At 57.3% G+C, this 22815-nt stretch overlaps 2 protein-coding genes across 5 annotated transcripts in view; one reads left to right on the top strand and one right to left on the bottom strand.

Annotated features, from left to right (window-relative positions):
* PLCG1 (phospholipase C gamma 1) overlaps positions 1-5431 on the top strand; it is a 36594-nt gene extending 31163 nt beyond the window's left edge. The window contains exons 25-33 of one of the 2 annotated variants that reach the window (XM_059133147.1): positions 5-162; positions 1309-1405; positions 1552-1776; positions 1865-2013; positions 2813-2927; positions 3032-3193; positions 3307-3395; positions 3488-3669; positions 3850-5431. In XM_059133147.1, the coding sequence (XP_058989130.1) occupies positions 5-162; positions 1309-1405; positions 1552-1776; positions 1865-2013; positions 2813-2927; positions 3032-3193; positions 3307-3395; positions 3488-3669; positions 3850-3892 (1220 nt within the window). In that variant the 3' untranslated portion in view covers positions 3893-5431. Of the gene's footprint in view, positions 1-4; positions 163-1308; positions 1406-1551; positions 1777-1864; positions 2014-2812; positions 2928-3031; positions 3194-3306; positions 3396-3484; positions 3670-3849 lie in introns of both variants that reach the window. The other variant, XM_059133145.1, reaches the window with a different exon arrangement.
* A 7306-nt stretch (positions 5432-12737) lies between these two features.
* ZHX3 (zinc fingers and homeoboxes 3) overlaps positions 12738-22815 on the bottom strand; it is a 103268-nt gene continuing 93190 nt past the window's right edge. For 2 of the 3 annotated variants that reach the window (XM_059133148.1, XM_059133149.1), the window contains exons 3-4: positions 17142-20161; positions 12738-15545 (exon numbers count right to left, since the gene is read on the bottom strand). In XM_059133148.1, the coding sequence (XP_058989131.1) occupies positions 15535-15545; positions 17142-20007 (2877 nt within the window). In that variant the 5' untranslated portion in view covers positions 20008-20161 and the 3' untranslated portion in view covers positions 12738-15534. The remainder of the gene's footprint in view (positions 15546-17141; positions 20162-22815) is intronic. The other variant, XR_009344558.1, reaches the window with a different exon arrangement.

Genomic DNA, 22815 nt, shown 5'->3' with positions numbered 1-22815 from the left:
CCAGCCATCCGTCCTGAAGGCAAGAACAACCGGCTCTTCGTCTTCTCCATCAGCATGGCTTCGGTGGCGCACTGGTCCTTGGATGTCGCTGCCGAATCGCAGGAGGAGCTGCAGGACTGGGTGAAGAAGATCCGAGAAGTGGCCCAGACGGCAGATGCCAGGGTGAGGCACCTCTGGGGGGATGTAGGGGGTGCGTTGGCAGCCTGTGAGCCTCTTGGGGGGTGAGGCCTGCGGCATCGGGCCCCGCTCTAGGCGGGGGCCGTGGGAGACCCACGGAGCCAGCCCTGTGGCTGTCGGAGCTGGACATGGCCGTAGGACACCCCTTGGCTCTGCCTGGTGGGCACTTGCACAAGGTAGCGTGGAGGCCAGAGAAGTCCTGGGCTGGAGGCAGGAAGAATGGGCAGTGGGGTATGGGAAAAGGGCTTCGCTGGCAGGGGGAGCAGCTAGATGCAGCCGGCCGGGGTGGGTGGAGTCCGATGTCTTGGGGGCTGTGGAGGTACCAACAGGCATGATAAGAACCTGAGAGTGCCCCTTGGTTTTGGCAGCAGCAGATGGCCCTAGTGCCACAACAAGGAACCATGGCAGTGTGGTGGCCAGGGTTGGGGGGCCGTGGGCAGTGGGGTGTGGCAAAGGGAGTGCGTCTCCACGGGGCCAGAGCCAGGGCAGGCTCGCGTGCCGACTGCTGGAGGACCCAGCGGGGAGGAGGTGGCCTCTTCTGAGACTGGGGTGACGGAGAGGAAAGTACTGGTCAGGGTTAAGGGGATGGACGTTTCCCCAGTGGTCGGTGTGGGAGAGAAGGCTAGAAGGCCACAGGTCTGTGGCTGCTTTGGAGAACGGGGACCTTTGAGTCCCTCAGTGTATGGAAGGTGCTGAGATTTTACTGGCAGACATGCTGGTTAGGGGGATGGATTCTGGGGTCTGGGCCGAAAGAGGAAATTAAGACTATGAATGTAGGAGCCCCAGATCGAAGAAAGTGGGCCTCTGGTGGGGGGGCGGCGAGGACAGGAGTACCCAGGCAGCATCGCTGGAGCGCGCAGCCTGCCCCAGACCCTGAGCGGTCCCAGAGGGGTCCCAGAGGCATGGGTGGTGGTGAGGATCCCACCCTCTGAGAGTGGTGGAGGGCACGTGTGCCCTGTAAGGCAGGGAAGAGGAAGGATGGTTCTGAGGTGGGGCATGAGGACAGAGGTCTCTTGGTTACCGTCCAGTAGGGTCTGGAAGAGGCAGGGGACAGGGAAGGGCTCGGGGAACATCTGTGCTGTGGGGGCACCCTTCTGCCGGCCGGGGGCTACAGGCTGCGTGTGTCACCAGCTCACAGAGGGGAAGATGATGGAGCGCAGGAAGAAGATCGCCCTGGAGCTCTCCGAGCTGGTTGTCTACTGTCGGCCTGTTCCCTTCGATGAAGAGAGTAAGGGCCGCGGCCCCAGCGGGGTGGGTTTGGGTGCCCTCGATGGCAGGAGGAAGAGGGAGGAGCACTCCGTCCCTTTATATGGGGGTTGGGGGAGCTGCCTGGGGGGGGGTGGGCTCTGTCAGCATTCTCCCTGTTTGGCCCAGAGATTGGCACAGAACGTGCCTGCTACCGGGACATGTCGTCCTTTCCGGAAACCAAGGCTGAGAAATACGTGAACAAGGCCAAAGGCAAGAAATTCCTCCAGTACAACCGGCTGCAGCTCTCCCGCATCTACCCCAAGGGCCAGCGGCTGGACTCCTCCAATTACGACCCCTTGCCCATGTGGATCTGCGGCAGTCAGCTCGTGGCCCTCAACTTCCAGACCCCAGGTGAGGCGCTGCTCTGTGGGGCGGGGGGGGGGGGGGGGGCGCCCTGTGGGGTGTTGGGCGGGAGTCCGCTGTAACCCGGCTCTTCCAGACAAGCCGATGCAGATGAACCAGGCCCTGTTCATGGCGGGTGGCCACTGCGGCTACGTACTGCAGCCAAGTACCATGCGGGATGAGGCCTTCGATCCCTTCGACAAGAGCAGCCTCCGGGGCCTGGAGCCGTATGCCGTCTGCATTGAGGTGCGTGCTGCTCGCCTAGGGGCTTCAGGGTGGCGGGGGTCGCTCTGCTGGGGCTCTTGTCCAGAGTCAGTGTTAGGGGGTCTGCGTGACGGGTGGGGAGGGGGGCACGGGATGGTTTCTGAGCTTGAGGAAGGCTTGACCACTCTCTGAGGTGGGAGGCAACTAAGCAGCCTCCATTGTGGGGCTGGGCCCAGAGTGGTAAAGGCCCAAGGCAGGTGGGCTCACTGGGGCCGGTTCTCAGCCCTGAAGAGCCACACTGTCCAGTGAGGCCCAGCCGTGGGTAGCCGCCGCCTGGCAGGACAGGGAGCTAGTGCCAGTGCTGAGCCACCCAGAGGGGCCAGCAAGAATGGGGCTTGAATGAGTGACTCCTGCCCCCAGCTCTGTTGGAGACCCGGTCCTGAGCCACGGAGCTGGTGCCACCTGCCCGCTTCAGGGTGGGTGGGGCTGAGCCGTCTGGAAGGAGGGCTGGGGAGAGAGAGCACAGGGAGGATGTGCTCTGCCCCCGAGAAGAGATTTCTGTTTTCTTTCCCTGTGGCGGAGTCCTTTAAGAGAGGTCTGTGTTAGAACGGACGTGGATTTAATGAGGTAGATGCAGAAACTCCATTGAAAGCTGCGGCTAAAGCAAAGTAAAGCAAAGATTTCAGGCACCACTGCTCTTTTTTTTTGGCCTTGATGCTGGGAGCCATTTAGCGGGTCACCTCCCTGGGGCCCAGCAGAGGGCGCACTGCCTCCACTGCAGCGTGAGGCCTGGGAAGGAGCAGAAAGGACAGTCCCCGGCCCATCTTGGCCTGCCTTCTAGGTACTGGGGGCCCGGCACCTGCCAAAGAACGGCCGAGGCATCGTGTGTCCTTTTGTGGAGATTGAGGTGGCTGGAGCGGAGTATGACAGCGTCAAGCAGAAGACAGAGTTCGTGGGTAGGTCTGCCTTCCCCATTCACCATGCCCTGAAGGCCCCTCCACACTAGCAGCTCTGTCCTCTCGAGCCGGTGGCCTGAGGCCTTTTGCCCTGACTTCCGCAGTGGACAATGGACTGAACCCTGTGTGGCCTGCCAAGCCCTTCCACTTCCAGATCAGTAACCCTGAATTCGCCTTTCTGCGCTTCGTGGTGTATGAGGAAGACATGTTCAGTGACCAGAACTTCCTGGCTCAGGCTACCTTCCCGGTGAAAGGCCTGAAGACAGGTGAGGACCCTTCCTAGGACAGCGCCTGGGACCTACCTAGGGGTGCGAGGAGTGCGGGGGGCGGGCCCGCGGCCCAGATCCCCCCAGGCTGAGGGCTAGGCCTTCTCCTCCAGGGTACAGAGCCGTGCCTTTGAAGAACAACTACAGCGAGGACCTGGAGCTGGCCTCCCTGCTCGTCAAGATCGAGCTTTTCCCTGCCAAGGTAACCGCAGCGTGGCTGGGGGGCCGGCGGGCTGCATCCTCACGAGGCCCCAGGGAGCCACTGACCCCCACGTGCCCTCCCTGTTGAAGCAGGAGAACGGGGACCTCAGTCCCTTCGGCATGTCTCTGCGGGAGCGGGGCTCTGATGCCTCAGGCCCGCTGTTCCATGGCCGGGCCCGGGAAGGTTCCTTTGAAGCCCGCTATCAGCAGCCATTTGAGGACTTTCGTATCTCCCAGGAGCATCTGGCAGACCATTTTGACAGTCGGGAACGGAGGTGAGGGGGTGAAGGATGGGTAGCACACCGGGGAGACGGGAAGGACGACTTGCGGCCCCTTCTGGGCCCTTCTCTTGCTCCTGGGTAGAGGTTTTCCACGGCTGGCTTTCCTTGGCTTGGGCTGTTCCACGGGGCTGCGAGGCCCCACTGTTGGTAAGGACACTCCCTCCTTCTGTCCAGGGCCCCACGAAGGACTCGGGTCAACGGAGACAACCGCCTCTAGTTGTGCGCCAGCCTCGTTGAGAGCAGCAGGTGCCGCGTGCCTCATGGAGTGCCGTGAGCTGGGTTCTTGGGAAGTGGCCTGTCGTGGTGGCCATCCTGGCCCCAAGGCCCGGAGCCTGGATTCCAGCAGTGACTGCTATACAAAACCAAGCCATTAACGAGATGTATTACCGTTTGGGGCCTCCATGCCCCCGGCTCTGGGTGAAGGCAAAAACTGTACTGTGTCTCGAATTAATTAAGCACACACATCTAGTCCTGACTTCTGGAGATGGAGCCTTCCATCTGTGGGGCCAGGACCATGGCTGTAGCCCCTTGGGAGAGAGGCTGCCTCAGCCCGCGGCATAGGAGGCTCTGAGGAACCCCGGACCTTCTCGAGAGAGCAGCAGCCTCACCGGGCCAGGGAAACAAACCCACGTTTACATTGTCCTGGAGCTTTAAAAGTGCAGCTGGGCAGGGGTGGGGGTGGTTGGCCCCGAGCCAGGGCGGAGCAGCACAGGACCTGCCTGCAGAGGGGCTCCGCCTGCTTGAGGAAGAGGACACAGCACAAGGGCGCACTGCCCGCGGCTGGGGACACTACCCAGCCTGCAAGATACAGGGGATCGTGTTAGAAATAGCAGCAGCGGGTGGCCCGGCCTGCCGTGGGCCCGGGAGGGTTACCCTTCGGGCCACTGTGTTGAGGGGTCTGAGGAGGCAGAGCCCCAGGGCGCCGCCTGGAGGAGGAATAGCAGCACCTCAGGACCTCAGGAGGAGGAGGAAGACCTGGTCGCCCTGCGTCACCACGGGCCACACCGTCTGCCTGCTGCCAGAAGCCATGGGCAGCCCAAGGTGGATGGCCTGGAGGCGAACCTGGAGTACACAGACCTGCTCCCTGGGGGCCAGAATTTGTGGATGTGCTGGCTGAGCCGCGCAGCCACTCCTGTCACGTGGTTGGCGAGGGCATGCCTCACACGCAGAGGCCACGGACACGTGCCACCAACAAGCGGAAGGTCTAATGGTAAGACTGACTGGAGGCCTTGGTTGGACACGGGTGCCAGGATGGAGGAGGAAGTGGCGGGGATCTTCCCCAGTACATTCAGGAAACTCCTGCACACATGGACCTGCCTCCTTCAGGGCGCCCTTCCGCGGGCCGCCGAGGGGGACCCCCCCCATCCTAGTTACGACTGAAGACCCCTCTCCCTGGTGCAGCAGCAGACTTGGGATCAGAGCCTGCAGCCAGCACAGCACGAGGATGCAGAGACGGTCCTGGGTGTTCACTAAACCAGTTGAAAGTCCTGTTACTGGGCATCTGTGATGTTGGAGATGGAATTTTAAAGGTTATTTTTTGCACACCCGTTTCTCACTATCTCCATTATTTCACGTAGGTCTTTGATTTCCTAGGTCTTCCACTTCTAACCGGAAAGCTGCTTGGAGGGTGGGGGAGCCAAATGAACGAACATGTCTGTGCACTGTGGCAGAACTGTTATTTTTATGGATTTTACAGCTCAACTAACAGTGTTATCTTTTCAAGATTTATATATTTATATACTCTTAAGAAAAACCACTGAGCCGTTAAAGCCTTGTTATTATTCGATCCTAATAGTGATTCCATTTTCTATAGCTTACTTTTAGGGTAGAAGGTAAATTATTTAACATTCTATTAAACTTTCCATATCATGGATTGTAAACCGAAGGAAATTATACTAATTTCTGAGAAAACGTATTGGTTTATTTAAACTAATTCCGAAGTTGTCTCTGCAAGTATGATATCCCCAGTCTTCTCCATAGCAAACAATTATATATGGTTGCCAGCATTTGGCTTACAATTTAAATATTAACAAAATTTTTAAGTTTTACTGGAAAAGCTTTAAAAGGACCTAAGAAAACAACAGTATTTTTCTTCTCAGTAGGCTAGTTGCTAAATTCCTTACTCCTGCTCCTCACCTGTGGAGGTATCCTTGGGGCAGAGCCCAGGGGAGGGGAGGAGACAGGCTGGCTGTGACTTGCTGCGTCCTGCGGGGACAGCTGGGCTGCAGACGGTGAGGCTGGCAGGAATGCGGTAGGTACGGATTGGAGGAAAAGAACCAGCAAAGACTATCCAGATGGTCAGGTGGTTGGTTGGTTTGAAAGCAGAGAGACCGAGTGTGCCTTCCCTTAGGAATGAAAGAGGGTTAAGGCGTTGTCTGCTCTGTGGGTAGGTGTGGGGGCAGCTGCTGTGCCTCTGGCTGCTTCTGTCTAGCTGATGCAAAGGTCCCAGAAAGGAGATGGAAAAGGTTGGGAAAGCAGCCCCACTGAAGGACAGAGGCTGGGGTCCTGGCCTGTGGGCACAGAGGCGCCCCACGGCACAGCCAGCACACGCAAGCCCGCCGCCTACCTCTGGGCTCAGCCACTTGCTGGCCATGTTGGCGCCTTGAGATCTGGCTGCCAGCTAAGCCATCCCCGGGTGCCTGTGTGGGCTCCTCCGGGGGGACTCAGGAGAGCCACTTGTCTGGAGACCGGTACCTGTGGACTATTTGCTGGGTGGTTATTCAGCAGTGGAGGCGGGAGGAGGTTTTCGGCAACTTCCAGGTCAAGCAGATCTCCCCTCCTCTGGGCTAGGAGGTGGGGTGAGGCCACCCTCTCCTGCTTGACTGCAGACGGTATGTCGGGGTCAAGTGTGGCCACTAGCCCACCTGTGAGCTAGCCCAGCTTTCTGGGGCCTGCCAGCTGTGGTGGAGAGTGGGAAGCAACCCAAGGCTCCTCCCAGCCCGCAGAAGCCTCTCCTTTCAAAACAACGCAGCGCTCAGACCTCGGGTGAGAAAACTCATTGGCTTGCAACCCAGTCTGTACGCCCACACCTGGCTGAAAAGGCCGTGGCCTTACCTTCCCCGTGGTCTGTGCCGGTGTAGATCAGAAATGACGCACATACACACAGTTGCCTGCCTGGTGGATGGGTGGTGACAGGCCTAAAAGGTCAGCCCAGGGAGTCTGAGCAGATCTGTCACTGAAAAGATGCAGGTGAGTGTAATTAGTTGTTCCTTAAAATGGAAATTAGTATACCCCCGTGTGGTAATTCACATACCACACGAAGTGTGGAGATACCAAGATTTTTAAGCCAAGTCCAAGGCTGATGAAGAGTCGGGAGATTCCAAGCATCCCTTTGCTGTCTGACAAGTCAGACCACAAAGACCTAACAGTTCCCAAGCTCACAGATTGGGGGCCAGTCCTGGTTCACTGTAGGTCCTTCCGAGAACCACCCACCTGGAGAACTGGGATAGTTTAGAATATTTCTTGCCCACTGAGAAGGTTCGGCAATCAATATCAGGGCTCCTACCGCTCAGGTGCTTGGTGGCCCCCTGGCTTTCTTCTAGAGCTGCTCTGGCCTACTCAGGATGGTCCTTTTCTCACAGACAAGGTGGTGGGTGGGAGTTAACCTGGACTTCCCCGAGCCATGTTTTCCCACTCCAGGTTCTTGTGGCCAGGAGAGAGCTTTAATCTATGAAGAAAGAGGTTCTGTGCTGGTCTTTCATCAGGGGCTGTCTGTCATCACAGGGCAGGCTTGGCTTGTTGGTACTGACCATTTTTATTTTAATCAGAACATGTTCATTTACTGAACAAGTATCTTTCTAGAGTGTGACTTGGGGAGGAACAGCTCTGAAGTCCTTGCAGTGGTTTCACAGACCTGAGGCATGCCTGTCCCCTGCCACCCACCCACCTTCCCTGCGACACTGCCTTTGCCTTTCATGGCCAATGTCTTGATCTTTCATCCTGGCAGAAAACGTGAGGCACAGATCAGTTTCACCTTCATTTCCTCCAGGCAGACCTAACCTCACTGATTGCCCCGGGAGGCCCCCCCCAAGCAGGTGGGGTGAAGGGAGACACTTGGTGAAGCCCGACGGTCTGGGCCTGTGGTGGGTCGCGGCCTCACCGTGCGTGCAGGCCCTGTCCCTGCAGTGGGAAGCTTGGGCTGGCACTGCCTCCCCTGCACTGGGTTAGGCATCACCTGGGAAGCTTCTGAAAATGCAGGTGCCCAGAGCTCAAAGAGCTATTTTCCAAAAGCTGCCCAGGTAAACCCAATGAGTAGTCAGAGTTGAGACTCACCAGTTTGTTTTTTGGGGGGTGTCCTCTGCCCAAACAAAAAAACGGCCAGGAGGAGGACGTCCGTGGTACCAAGGGCAAAGACCAGCCGTGGAGGGTTCCCTGCAGGGTCCCCTCTCTCACAGTCTCCAGCAGGAACTAGTCCTGGCTGGCTGGCACAGCAGGGACGAAGAGAGGGACCCCGAGCAGCAGGCCTGGACTTCCCAGCCAGTGGGTGCGCGCACACAGCACCACCCAGCTGAGGCCAGGGCCGTTCACAAGGATCTGGGGCCACGAGCAGAGGACAGCCCCCCACCCCTACCCCGCAACCGGCACATCCTGAACAACACCTGAAGGCCGGGGCTGGTTCGAAACTCACTCATCTTTCCGTTTGAGCCCGTCATCTCTCATCACTGCTGTTCTTTTGAGGGGAGAAACCAGTTCAAGCAGTATCAGGTTATCCCACCAAACTAGTTCACGGAACAAAATAAGGTCCTGCCTCACATTTCAGTTCAAGAGCTCAAGCTCTGTCTCAGCCTGACAATCCTTGGGTGTTCCTGTGAGAACCCCCAGGGGACTCGTGCCCAGGAGTCAAGCAGGGCTTCTATTTCCTGCACGGAGGCCCCGCCGAAGCTCAAGGCACCCACCCCCCCCACCCCGCACCGCCCCGCAGACTTCTGCTCCAACTCTGTCCACAGCTGTGTTCCAAGAAGCCACCGCCTGAGCCTGCACAGACCCGGGGGCTTCGGGTGACTGGCTTCAGGGCTTCACACCAGGTTGGTCCGGCTCTCACAGACTTGCTTTACATTCGGCACAAAGCTGCTTTTCAAGGCTTAAGTTGGCCTCCACAGGGCCAAGTCTCCAGCAGGGACACACCAGGGACACACACTCTCCAGGGACAGACCCTGGTGTTCACCTGGGACAGGAACTACCTTCCTATGTCTCTGCTCCCGGGGATATGACTTGTGGGCGCTCTTCCTCCCGTCACAGGCCCTCAGAGTCGCCCCCAGTCGCTCGGACTCCAGGAATGAGGCTTCTCACGTTCCTTCTAGGCCCTGAGTCCTTACGCAGGTTCACCAGCCCCTCCCTAGCAAACACAACGAGCTCTGCTTCTGACCATCCTCATGGGGAAGGGGGAAAGGAAAGGACTTGCCAGCATCCTCTCACCAGACACCTGAGGACTCCAGGTCTGACTCATCTGCCTTTGTCTATGTGGTGTCATTTCTAAAAACATCACGGTTCCGTCATGTGGAAGCCAGTTGTGTGGACACAGCAACGTGGGAGATGCCGAGTGGGACTTTCATCTGAAGTGGGCCAAGGCGAACGGCCCTGCTCATCCAGCCACGTTTAAGGTCAGGCTCACCTACTAAATAAATCAGCAGATGTCAAGTGTTCCTAGTTTTCCGGGCTCCGCCACAAAATAAACTCAGCAGATGGGAAATGTATTTATGTTTTTATTTAGGAACAATCAAAAGATTTGAAGTACCATTTCGGCCCATATCAAATTGTATAAGCAGTTTGGCCCTGCTCCCTTCATCCAAATCCACAGATACAAAAATCTAGGAAATGTGCAATTTGCATCTTAGAAATAGCAGCATCCCCACGGGGGACCTCATGAGACCTGGAGATTCAGCCCAGAGAGGGCAGCCCACTCCACCGCCTTGGCACAGCCACGGTCCAAAGGCAAGTTTCGTCTTTCTGTTAAAACTCTTACCCCGGGGTAAAGAACTCCCATCCCCAGGCCTGACCCGCAGAGTATGCCCCTCGGTTTGGTGCCACACCTGGGGCCGCAGGGGGTAGGGACCCTCTAGTATAGTTCGGTGAAGTTTCCATTTGCCTCTGGACAAACAGGGCAGTTGCTTCTTAGCACCAAGAGGATCCCGTCTTTCAGGCGTCTCTGGGCGACGAGAGGCGCACGGGGGCAAACTGCCCACCAGCCACTCCCGGCCTTCCCGTGGCACCGAAGACCAGAAGGTAAGTGGGCGGCAGAAAACCAGCAGGACTCAGGACCGTCGGGAAGCAACGGCAGCTGCGGCAACCTCCCTGACTTCCCCCGAGACTGTGCTCAGCAAACTTCCAATGAATGATGGCCGGCAGGGGAGAGAGGAAGGTTGGTGTTTTCTTCGTTATAACAATTACGGCCGGGTCCGGTCCTCCTGACAGCGGAGCGGCGCGCGTGCCCAGAAGTGCCGCAGGAACGCCTCTACTCGGGGCGCCCCATCCCCTGGCGCTCACCCGGGCTCCCTGGGCCCCCTCCAGCCGGCGCCCCTCAGCCTGGGGCTCCCGCCCAGCCAGCATCTCAAGCAAACCGCCAGAAGGAGACCGCTGTGTGGGCAGGACCCAAGGACGAGTGACAGTCTCTCTCCTTAAACACAAGTAACAGAACAGCTACCATGAGCGGCGATTCTCACTCTCCGCCAGCGGATCTACTCTGGGGTCTGACCCTTGGGAACGACCACACACTTGCAGCTTTCTACATCCAGTGACTCCAAACAGCCTCTACCCTGGACAATTCACCTAAGGCTCCAGCCGAATATTTGAAATACTTCCAAGTCCCCCACTTAGCATGGGAACGAAGAACAGTCCTAGGGCAGCACCAAGAAACGCCACTCACATGCAAGCGCTCTGGTGCGCGGGCGACCGCGGCAGAGCTGGGCTCCGGAGGAGGAGGAGGCACTAACAGCTGGTCGCTTGCAGACTCTCGGGCGCCCTGGTTTGCCCCCTGTCCCCCGCGGGCCACGGGAAAGACACCCAGCAGAAGGGAAGATAACCACCCCTGAAAAGCCCTGCGCGCTGTGCTCGCTCCTCCCTCTGGCTCCAGCCTGAGCAGCCACAAGGGCCAGGCTCTGAGGGCAGCAGAAGCCTCGGGGGGCTGGGGACAGCAAAGCAGGACTCATGTGTTTTTGGTGGATCCTGGTGGTCCTGCTAACCAAAAGACAGTGTTTTTACAAATCAAGGCGGCAGGTGCTTGCTGTCCCCCATGTCTGTGTGATGACTGGGGCCAGCTGGGCCTGCCGGGCCTGCAGGTTTCCGCCCCTGCTCGGGGCCTCTGCAGACAGAATGGCTGCTTCCTGCCGGAACCAAGCTGTCCAGTCTCCCGTCTGGGGAAGGCCTGGGGGGGGCCCGTTCGGAGGAGTGTACAGGTTGGTGGCCAGTCTTGAGAAGTCACTCAGGACTGAGAAACAGAAAAGCAGGCTCCGGATCACCCCTAGGACCAAATGCTCTGAGCGCTCTACTGCCCCCCTGCATGCCCTTGCTGGGTCCACTCAGAGAAGCCCCCGCCCGGGACAACCCAGTGCCAGGAACACCACACAGGCTAGGGCAGAAACCAACTCCCACCGAGGCCTCTCCGTCCCTTCTGGACGCAGAGCTGGGCTAGGTAGCCAGCCAAGGCGCACCCGCAGTCGTCACTCCACGGTCACTCGGCCTAAATCAAAACCCGTCACTTGGCTGAGAAGCTGCCTCCAGCCTCCCCAGCCCTGGCGCCACACCACTTGGCTGTTGCAAACGGCCAGAGAAGGAGCGTGCTGGTTCCCTCAGACCGAAGCCAGGCCGGGAGCGGGGCCTGCTCGGAAGAAGGCTTGGGCTCCTCCAGGCATGCAGAGTTGGCCCCCCCAGGTCTGGGCAGGAAGGCTGGGCGGGCCTGTGCTCCTCAGGAAAGAGAACAAAGGAAGCAGAGTCAGGAGACCTGGACATGGGACTCCAGACGGGAGTGAGGCGAGCCCAGCCTGTCAGCGTCCCGGGCCAGGGACTGCTGGCTCCGGCCTAGAAGCTGGTCCTGTGGACCCTCAGCCACTTCCAGGGTCTTCCCCGGCATTCGACCGAGCCTCGTGTGTCAGTGGGTAAGGGAAAATTAAGGATGATTAAACCTAATACAAAAGGTGGGTCAAACCAATAACCTGCCCCAGATAAACTCTGAGCAAGGAAAGGGGGAGAAAAATGAGAAAAAGCCCAAATTCCAGGTTTGATTTAAAAAAATAAATAAAAATTTAAAAATTCCAGGTTTGGTTTGGTTTCACGCTTTCTTGTTGGCCGGTTCTCCTCTCCTACAAAGCGCCTTTCTGCACTGCAGCCGTGGTGTTTACACAGATGAGGATGCCGCGGCGCAAGGGTTGCAGTCGGGGAAGGGAACACGAAGACCAGAGGCAACGCGGCCGGCGACCAGGCAGCCCCGCTGGGAGCTGCCGAAGGAGGTGGGGAGAGCCCGAGCGCCCAGCCTCCATGGAAGGCAGCCTGGCACAGATGTCCCAGGGCCAGAGCGGGGAGGAAGGGGACATAGGACCTGTCACTGAGCCACCGACTGAGCAGGATGAAGAGCCACATCTTAGCCTGGAAAAGATGCTGGAACTCCCTGGTGGGACAGCCCCCACGGCCGGCTGGGACGCCACCGTCCGTGCACAGGGGAGCGGACAAGCTACCAGCCCACACTGCCTGGCTCCCACACCCGTGCTTCTGGAGAACACGGAGCAGGGCCTCTGCTCGGTGCTTGCTTGGAGCACTGTGGTCCACCGGGACAGCCGCCAGTCACCCGGCAAGGCCAGGAGCTCCAAGTCACGTGGCACTACCAAACCCCAAATGCCAAAAGGGCCATCCGAGCAGGGTGCTCTGTTTCAGAAACGCGTGACTCCTGAACAGGACAACTCTCCTCTCAAATCAAAAAGCTCTCTCATAGTCGAGTTAAAATAAGTAACAAAATATGCAAGGTCTATGTATCATAAATCCAGATTTCCTTGATCAGATGATGATCTGGTTTCACCTACTACAACAACCCCAGGTAAAATATATAACAAACCAAACATGTGCCAGACACAGGAGACAAGAAACACTGAAATGTTTACTATCTGTGACGAGGCCACGTGCATACAGAGGAGAAAGAGGAGTCACCGTATACAACAGGCTTTTCTTCAGGGGGGACTAACCCCATGTCTCAACTCTGCAGCCCACAGACCGCCTTCTGCCAGAGGCGACATCACAGACAGGCTTCGACAGCATGCAAAACCACGGTGACCTGTCCTGTGACAGGACACAGGGCTGCCTGCTGAGGTCCCACACTCCCCTCAAGGCTCTGCCACCACCCTCCAGGCCTGCGTGGGTCTCCGTGCCAGGTGAGCATTATTCCCTGAGCTCCCAGAGCCCTGGGCACCGGCTCGCTGATCAGCCGTCTCACTTGCCATCACCGGTGACCGTGATTCTTGCGACCGTGAGGCTCCAACCCACTATTTGCTCCGGTCCAAGCCCAGAGCAAGGCGGTGGGCCTCTCTAGGCTGCTGGGGGCCTTACCTGGGCCGTCTTGCCATTCATGGGCAGGGCTAAGAGCTGTGAGGAGCACACGCCCAGGCGGGTAGGCCTGCAGCTTCTCCACCTTCCAGAGACAGGCTGGTGCTGCGTCTGGTCGCTATGTCCTGCATGAACTTGTCCACCACGAAATTTATTTTTTGTGTTGCTGTTTGGGTTGTAAATGAAATATGAACACTAGTTAAATAACTGAGAAAATTCTCTTTAAAGCCCTCTAGCCAGTGGGGGGCTCAGAGCGAGGCTGGCAGGCCGGTGTCGCCAACACTCAGATGGTTTCCGGCTGGGCCGCCGCAGTGGCACCTTGGGCCTGGCATTCCCTCCAACACAGGCTCCTTTCCCCAGCAGCCACGTGCCGGGAGCTCCCTCAGGTATATACTTCAGGTGGACGTTTTACAAGTATCGAATGAGCATCTGTACTATATCTATGTGTATATATAAATTAATCTGCATGTACAAAAACCGTACATAAACCCTAAAGGAAAAATTCCAGGTGTCTGTTCTCTGAAGGAAGGCAATCACTCACCACGGGCAATTCTGCCACAAGGTCTTTGGGGCTAAAGAGCTTCACACTCAAATGAAAAGGACACAAACACGGTGCGGAACTTGCCAAGTACTCATACATCATGTTTGAAACAACTCAGAGGTGGTCCCTACTGGGCCTGGGAGAGCGGGAGAAGACGCTTTAGAAGAGCAGGGGCTCAAGGGCTTCTGGTGTCCGGAGAAAGCCGTCTCCTGGAAGGCAGAAGGTGCCACCACCATCTTCGTCCTTGGAGCCAAGCCAGCAAGGGGCCACACCCCATTCAGTTCTGGGCAGAGTCAGGGAGAAAGACCGCGCCTACCCTCCCGCCGGCCTGTCGCGCCTGAAGCCCCTGCCCTCTGTCTCTGGGGCCGCTTTGTGCTGCCCCCATTCTGGGCCCAGGAGGAGCATACTCACAGGGCCTTGGGGAAGCTCACAGGCTTAGGGAAGCAGGTGGTCTCTGGCAGGTGAGTAGAGCTGTCGGGGATATCGCCCGCTGCTCTCAGAACAGCCAGTTTTGGGGAAATAGCGATTTACCAAGTAGTACAGCTTTGTAAGCAAGTTGCCCAGTGTTTCAAAAGCACCTTTTCCTGTGATTTTTCTCAATTAAAAAAATGGTTTGAGAATTAGGCTAAAGAAGATCTTACTTCCAAATCTGGGAATATAAATGCAGAACTTAAGAAAAATCCTCACAAGGGCCTGTCCAATGATGTCCAGCACACAGCCAGGCTCTCGGCACGGGGGGCCATGAGCACCCTGGGTGTCCGGCCAGGACCCCCCATCTGCAGGTCTCCGTGCTGAGGACCACCCCCGCTCTGACAGCTCCTGGCTCCCCAGATCCCAGAGCGTTCGCTCTTACTCCCAGCCGAGCGCGGGTCTTCCTTCCCAGACCGCTGGCGGCCTTGAAGGGAGTGGGGGTCAAGGGCTCCGCCAACCACAGCAGCCAGAGCCGCACGCTGGGGCCATGCACTTCTGCGTTCGGCCCTGCCTGCTCCTTTCCTCAGTCTTCCTCTCCCTCTCAGAACATCTAGACTGAAAAACAACAGTAAAAATGTGGGCACAGCTGTCAGTACATCGGACTTGACAACAAATGCTTCAAGAACTTGATCTGATAACTGAAAAGTTCTGGTCCATGATTCAAACTCTCACGAACAAGCAGTGTGGCTGGAACGGCTTCCGAGCCCGGGAGCGAGCACTAGCCGGTGGCCTGCGCCCGCCGCGTCGCCCCCAGGGCAGGGCAGGGCAGGGCAGGGCAGGGCAAGGCCCCCTCGGGCAGCCTCGTGGGCGGACGCCGCCTTCCTGAGGAGCGCGGGGACACCCAGGGCTTCCGCCGGCTCTGCTCTGCGCGTGCAGGGGACGCGCGGCCTCCGCGCCTGCAGAGCGCAGACCCAGGGCGTCCGCAGAGATGACGGGAGACACCGCGCTGCTGGCTAACCCAGCTTTCTACGTGACGAAAGCGTTCGTAATCGGATGTTTTATTAAATGTGGATAGGCGGATTTATAGGTTAAAAACTTGATTCCGTGTCTATGAATATAAACTCTGAACTACTTTATCCACTGGAAGGCAAAGGAAAGGTCCTACATGGTGCGAGGAAGGACTGACAAGCGCTCTGCTCTCCCCGGGCGCACTGGGCGGTGGCGGCAGGCTCTGGGCAGGCGGCGAGGCCTCCAGAAGCTCCGGGCTAGCCCGGCGGCGGCGGGCATGGGAGCGGCGTGAGGCCGCGGAGGCGGGGTGAGCCCTTCCCCCGTGGCAGGCGGCGTCCCGGACGGGCCAGTCCTTCAGAGTGAGCAGTTCCCATTCAGTCTGTTTCTGAGGAGAAAACACAGGCCTGTCACCTCCACAGTGGCCGCCACCTGGACCGGCCCCCACCTCCCGGCAGCCGGGACAGGGGCCGCGTGCTCCCACCCGCCGCCCGCCTGTCCCGCAGCCCAAGGGGCCCGCAGAGCCCCCCGCCAACCGGCGCCCCCGAAACCCGGGCCCCCTCTGGGTGCTGCAGAGGCCCACGGTCCCGGACGCTCGCCGACATGGCCCGTGCACAGAGGCTGGCGGTGGAGAAACCAAGCACAGACACACAGACAAGCCCTTCCTGAAGCCAAGGGTTATGTGCTTCAGACAAGAGGAGGCGGCCACAGTGCCACACCTGCTCTGTCCCAACCCCGGACACCACACTTGGCCTAGCGGTGGATTCAGGAGCGGGGGCGGGGGACGGCAGTCCTTGTGACTCAAACCCACTCTTCCCACCTCCCGTTAGCTTTTCTAATTGTGATAAAACATACACGACATAAAAGCTATCATTTGAATCATTTTTGAATGTAGGGTTAAATGGCTTTAAATACATTCACAAGGTTTGTAACCACCACCCTATTTCCAGCTACCCCCAAAATATACTTCAGTGAAATTTTAATTTAAGAATCTAGATTGTTCTAGTTGCCAGCAAGCCAGGGTGCCCAGTGCTGGAGAAGGTGCCGCAGGCAACCAGCCCCGCGAAGCCAGTCCTGTTTCCTGGAGCCCACCGCTGCCTGTGAGGGCCTCGCTGACTCATGGGGGCCTGAGGAAAACAAGGCCAAGTCTGGAAATATTGGACCCGGAACCAACTTCTGAAGGACCCCAGATCGGAGAATCTGAGAATCCAGACACTTGCTCCGTTTCCACGGCTGCTGGCCATCCTGTGATGAGGCTTCTACGGAGACAAACCCCCAATGATGGGGAGGGGAAGGGGAGGTGGGAGCCCGGGGTTCAGGACCTGATACTGCCAAAGTGACTTCTCTGGGGCTTCAAAACTCTCTTTGGTAACTTCTAAAGTTTTCTTTCAAGCTAATACCAGGGATACGATCCAGAGAAACGGAGGAACAAAACTCAAGCTTTTGATTCCACAGCTGTCTAAGAGGGAAGATGATTTTCCATTTCTCCAAATCAGAAAGAGCAACAAATGCAGATTACGGGGCTTTCACCATCTCCATTAAAGCACTTCCCACATCTGAGGGCAATCTGAGCCCCTTTCCTTCTGCTCGCTGTCCTGAGTCGAATTTCAACAGTCCTGTTCCTCTCTCCTTACACGCGGGGGGCTGTGGTTCCGCCTGACTCTGAGGATGCTTTAACCTACTCTACCACTGCTAGGAAATGTCTAGAAAAGCTTGCACACTTACAGGCCCACTGTGTTCCTTCCCCTAACGACACAGGAAACACATCACACTGTAGGTCATATTCCATCACGCTCTAATAGCTTCTGCTGCCAGGTGCCCCCTGAAGCAGCCGGCCACTTGGTCCCGCTGCCAGGGAGCTTAGGACAGCAGCCACCCCCGTACCACTTGAGCTGGCCGTTCTTCAGGGCGTACCTGCTGTCCCCAAACCAGGAGCCCCGCCCTCCCCCCCAGCGGATGGCCCCAGACCCCGAGGGCTCCTTACCCAGCTGAAGTCCAGCCTGGGGACTCCGGGTGTCAAAGGGCTCCGAGCTGGTCTCAGGGGCGCCGGGCTCCCACGACTCACTGTTTTCCGACACCTCCGCATACGCGTCGCCCGTCCCTTTGTGCATGGCTGCAGGCTCACGGGCGCCCTGGTCCTCGCTGCCCGTGTCCGCCACAGCCCGGGTGTCCTCGCCCATCTTCTCTGCAAACCACTGCTTGACCTGCTGGGAGCTCATCTGGGTCTGGTCACAGAGGCTCTGCAGGTCCTCCTCCCGCAGCGTCTTGTGCGTCCCGTAGTAGTCCTGCAGCAGCTCCCGGTTGCCAGGGGCGATGACCAGCAGCCCTGGAGGGAAATTGCCGCGCTTATAGTCTTCGTACCACTTGAGCTGGCCGTTCTTCAGGGCGTACCTGCTGTCCCCGAACCAGCGCACCACCTCAGGCCTCGGCAGGCCGGTCTGGGCCGTGATGGCGTCATAGTCCTGGGTGCTGGGCCACCGCGTCTGCACGAAGAGCTGGCGCAGCAGGTGCCGCTGCTGGGCCGTCTTCTTGCAGCTCGCCTTACCGGGGGGCTGCTCGGCGGGCTTGCCGGGCCCATCCTCTTCAGGCTCGCAGGCACCTGGCCCCGGGAGCTCGCTCCTGCCGTTGGCCTCCGTGACCCGCAGGTTCTTGAGGTTGATTTTGATGGGGCTGACCTTGCGCTCTGCCAGGGAGTGGCTGCCAAGCCCTTCCAGGGAGCCGTCTTCGCCGGGGACCCTCAGGTCCCCCACCAGCTCCCCTTCTCCCGCCTCGTCCTCAGCAGCCGCCACCGCCTCCTCATCCGGGCTGGGGCCCTCGTCGGCCCTCCTGGGGTCCTCGGCGCTCACTCTCTTCCGCCTCTCCGAGAACCAGCTGTCGATCTCTCTCCGGGTCATCTTGGTTTCAGTCCTCAGGCGGTCCAGCTCCTCATCAGGGGGAAGGGGGTTTTGTGCAAAACTGCTCTCCAGGGCTCTGAGCTGCTCTGGGGCTCGCTCCTTGTACTTGGTTGGGGTGAAATCGGGGGTCTGGTGCCAGGCCTGGCGTCTGGCGGAAGGGGGTGCTGCCAGGGTGGCGGCTGGCGGGACGCAGGGCCCCTCGGGGGCCTTGGCCACCGCCGGAGAGAAGGGCGCCTCGGGCCCAGGGTCAATGACGATGGCACCAGGGTCGCCGGGCAGCACGGCCCTGGAGCCCTTCAGGTTCCGGCAGTGGTACCTGCGGTCGCTGAACCACTTGCGCACCTCCCTGGTGCTGAGGCCGGTCACTTTGGTCAGGTGCTCCACCTCGCTCTGCCCTGGGAACTGATTCCGACAGAAGCTTCCCTTCAGGGCGGACAGCTGCTCGTGAGACTTCTTGTTCTTGTAGATGCTGGCGTCCAGGAAGGCTTGCGAGGTGATGCTGGGGCACGCCGTGAGCAGCGACTGGGCCGCGTTGACCACCTTCACCGCCGACGCCGTGTTGGAGCACACCGTGTTGATGGGCGCCGCGGGGGGCTGCTTGGGCACCGACGTGACGGCGGGCGGCAGGGACGAGCTGGGCGCCTGTAGCCCGTTGGCCATCAGCGGCTGCGTGACCAGCAAGCCGCCCGCTGTGCCCTCCGGCTGCCCCACCACGTGACCCGGGAGGGCAGCCTGGATGAGGTGCTGGACGCCGCCGGCGTTGGCGACCAGGGGCGTGTTGAGGACGGTGATCGTGGGCTGGGGAACGGACTGAATGACCGTGTTGAACATCTTCTTCCGGGCATCCTCAATCTCCTCGGGGGACCAGCTGATGCCCTGCTTCAGCCTCTGGGCTGTGAACCAGATCTTGAGCTGCTCTTCCGGGTACTTGGTGACCACGGTCAGATAGCAGAGCTCCGCTTTGGTCGGGTAGGGGAACTTATGGAACGAGTTCTTCAGAAAGCTGTTGGAGTCCATGGCCGCATTGTAGGTGGGAATGCTGCTCAGGGGAATCATCACCTTGGGGAGGGACTTGGACGTGGGCAGCGGCTGGTGCCCGTGGTGCTGGGCGTGCACGGGGGGCGGCTGCTGCAGGGGGAGGAACTGCGCTATGCCGGCCGGCAGAACCGGCACCGCTCCCAGCAGGGGCCCGTTGGCTGCATGTGGCCCTTTGGCCGAGCTGGGGGCCGGCTGATTGACCGGGACTGCCCCATTGACAAAGGGGTGGTCCCCCTCCTTCGCCTCGGTCTCCCCCGCTGGTGGGTTTGGTAAGGCCGTGTCACCCACAGGCTGACTGGACATGTTCTCCTTGAGCGTATGAATTTTTTTGGCTTCAGCTTTGCCTTTCATTATCTTCATGATTGGAGTTTTGGTAATGATGATTTCGGCCTGTCCGTCAGTCCCTTCAGCGATGGGCTCACTCGGTGCGTCAGGAGCACAGGTGCTCTCGGGGACGCTCTGCTCCACAACCACGTGATTGTCTGGCTTGGCCACATTCCACACAAAGCTGGCTTCTCCCGAGTGACACTTGGCATTGTGCAGAGAAAGGCCCTCAGGAGTTTTTGCCAGAAAACTGCATTCAGTGCATACAAAAGTTGGATCCTTATTAAAGTCTGCGTGCTCTGAGTTCATATGTCCCACAAACTGAGTTATGTCCTGGGATCTGAAATCACAGTATTTGCAGGAAAACGAATAGCCGTCCAGCGTGCCCCGGTGCCCGTTGGCCAGGGCGGGGCCATCAGTGCTGCTGGATGTCGGGGCAGCCTCGCTGCTGCTGGCAGGCACCTCGGGGGGCAGCTCCTGCTGGGGTCCTTCCGGTAAAGCCTCGGCGGGCTGGGCCTCCGCGCTGGCGTCCTGTAGCACCACGGTCTTCACAGGGATCATGCACGGGGTGGTGGACTTCCTCTTGCTAGCCATGGCGACAATCACACTGGCTGACCAGGGGTAAGCACCTGTCCCGTCAAGGGCCTCACAGCGTAATACGTTCCAGCTGCTCCATATGGACCAAAGAAACAGTTTCCAAGGAAAGTTTTCTCAGTTGTTTGCAGAAAGCAAGTTTTTCCTATTAAACCTAAGGAGGAAGAAAAAAAAAACGCTCATGATCTCTTAGGCTCTGGCTGTGTACTTCCAGACACGCAGACGAACCCTGCAGCTTGCCTTCTATCACAGGGACCTTTTCTCGAGAAGTTCCCCAGCAGCCTGAACGTGGAGCCCCCACACACCAACAAAGTAGGGCCCTGAAGTATGACCTGGGGAGGTTCTAGTACCATTTAATAGACTTAAGACATGTGTTTTGTTTTGTTATTTCCCTCTGTATTCTTGTATTAAGTAACTCAGATTCAAAAACCAAGCAACAACAATAACAATAAAATAATCCTTTTTTCGATCTCCAAATTAATTCTGACCATGTCAGAGCGAGAACAAAACATCCAGTGTAATTCTTGTTTAAATGTTTGGGCCAACAAGGGTTTTTCTTTTCATAGCCTTCCCACACATGAGAACAAGACGCCGCCTCTGCCTCTCCCAAGTCAGGCCCAGAGGCCAAAGTCAGCTGCCGTGTGTGAAATGGGGGAGGAGGGGGTGTCTGGCGGCCCACAGGAGCCGGGCCCCCCTCTGTGGCCTTTCCCGGCCTGCTGCCCGGCCACACCCACCAGGATGGCTTTCATCACGATGACAGATAACAACAGGCACAGGTGAGGCCCAGGGTGAGATGGGAGCCTTCCTCTGTGGCCGGTGAGATGCCTGTAAATTAGCAGAGCCACTCTGTGAATCAGTTCGGCAGTTCGAGAAGTGAAATGAAGAGTTACCGTAAGACAAAGTCCAGTGCTACGTATACACACAGAAGAAGTAACAATAGATTCACACAAACACTGTGCACAGATACGCATGACTTCATAATAATGGCTAAGAGGTAGGAGCCACCTCCGAGTGCGCCGGCAGGCAGACGCGCGAACCAAGCCAGGTCCGTCCATCTGGCGGAGGGCTGAGGTGCCATCGCGTGCTACTACATGGATGGAAACATGCGAACCGCGCTGCTCCACGCGCTGAGCTGAGTAACCGCAAGGCTGTTGAAACGAGGGCCACAGGACTTTCCAAAGTGATCTTTCCCCCCTCAATATTTATTAGGAAAATTTTCAAACATTTAACAGAGTTGAAAGAATTCTTCAGGGAACACCCAACTACTTACCACCTGAATGCTTACCATGGGACTCTTTTGAACAACATTACCCATTTAGGTAAGTTTGTCATACACCTTAGTTTAGTTTTATTTTTTAAAGATTTTATTTATTTATTTGACAGACAGCAATCACAAGTAGGCAGAGAAAGAGGAGGAAGAAGGAGGCTCCCTGCGGAGCAGAGAGCCCAATGTGGTACTCGACCCCAGGACCCTGGGATCATGACCTGAGCCAAAGGCAGAGGCTTTAACCCACTGAGCCGTCCAGGCGCCCCTGTCATGCACTTTTAAAAGGGTATCCAATAGAATAGGTACTTAAAGGGTAAAGCCCCAATTATTCAGAAAACCATTCATCCAGAAGACATTCGTGGAGCAGCTCTGACTAAGGAGATCTTAATGACCATGTGGAAACACAGTTTCCTAAATCAAGCCCTGAATGACGGGGGCTGATATACATGCAAGGTTTTATGCTGCCGAAGATTTACGGAGAAGGTCCAGATGACAACTACATGTTCATCATTTTTTTTTAAACAGGATTTTTTTTTTTTAAGATTTTATCTATTTATTTGTCAGAGAGCAAGCACACAAGCAGGGGGAGCAGCAGGCAGAGGGAGAAGCAGGCTCCCTGCTGAGCATGGAGCCTGATGTGGGGCTCGATCCCAGGACTCTGGGATCATGACCTCAGCTGAAGGCAGATGCTTAACTGACTGAGCCACCCAGGCATCCCTCATCATTCTTTATATAATCTCTTCCACACTCTGTCATAAAAATTCCTGTCTAGTAATTTTAACAAAATGAGAACAAAAGCATGTAACTTTAAAAAAATGTGTCTTTGGGAACTGAGAGACAGTCGATCAATTCACTAACTTACGCAGGCCTTGACAAAGTATGAGTTTATAGGTCAAATTCTTAAAGATAACTTTTTTTTGTCTTTTTTTAATTCTGAGGAAAGAACTAGGAGAACAGTAAGCTGGACAAGATGACTGAAATGTTTAGAGACGCGAGGCTCAGCAGACTCTCACCAGGTCCGGCTGCAGCACTCCGGAACAGCCCACGACTCATCAGTAAGAACAAGAATCATGAGAGCGGCTGACAGAGCCACAGAAACCTAACCACAGTGAGAGACTGTGACATGATGCTGTGGTTTTGAAAGATCAAGTAGACAACACTGAAGGCAGAGTATGTGACTCCTACTGGAGGCTAGTTTGACAGATACGGGAAGAGTTGAATATTCTACGATAATCAACTTCCTATTCTGGGGGTACAGAATAGTTTATTGATGGTGCATGACTGTGGGGGGGCCCTAAGGCTTCCTGGGCTACACTGAGGACTGGGCTGTCTCCTGCGACTTTAATAGTGACACTCACAGTCCTCCAACTTCATATTCTTTTTTAAAAAGCCATGAAACAGGGGCGCCTGGGTGGCTCAGTGGGTTAAAGCCTCTGCCTTCGGCTCAGGTCATGATCCCAGGGTCCTGGAATCGAGCCCTGCATCGGGCTCTCTGCTCAACAGGGAGCCTGCTTCCCCCTCTCTCTCTCTGCCTGCCTCTC

The sequence above is a fragment of the Mustela lutreola genome, chromosome 9 (assembly GCF_030435805.1).
Source record: "Mustela lutreola isolate mMusLut2 chromosome 9, mMusLut2.pri, whole genome shotgun sequence".
NCBI lineage: Eukaryota > Metazoa > Chordata > Mammalia > Carnivora > Mustelidae > Mustela > Mustela lutreola.
The sequence above is the reverse complement of the archived record's forward strand: the minus strand, read 5'-3'. Positions and strand labels throughout refer to the sequence as shown.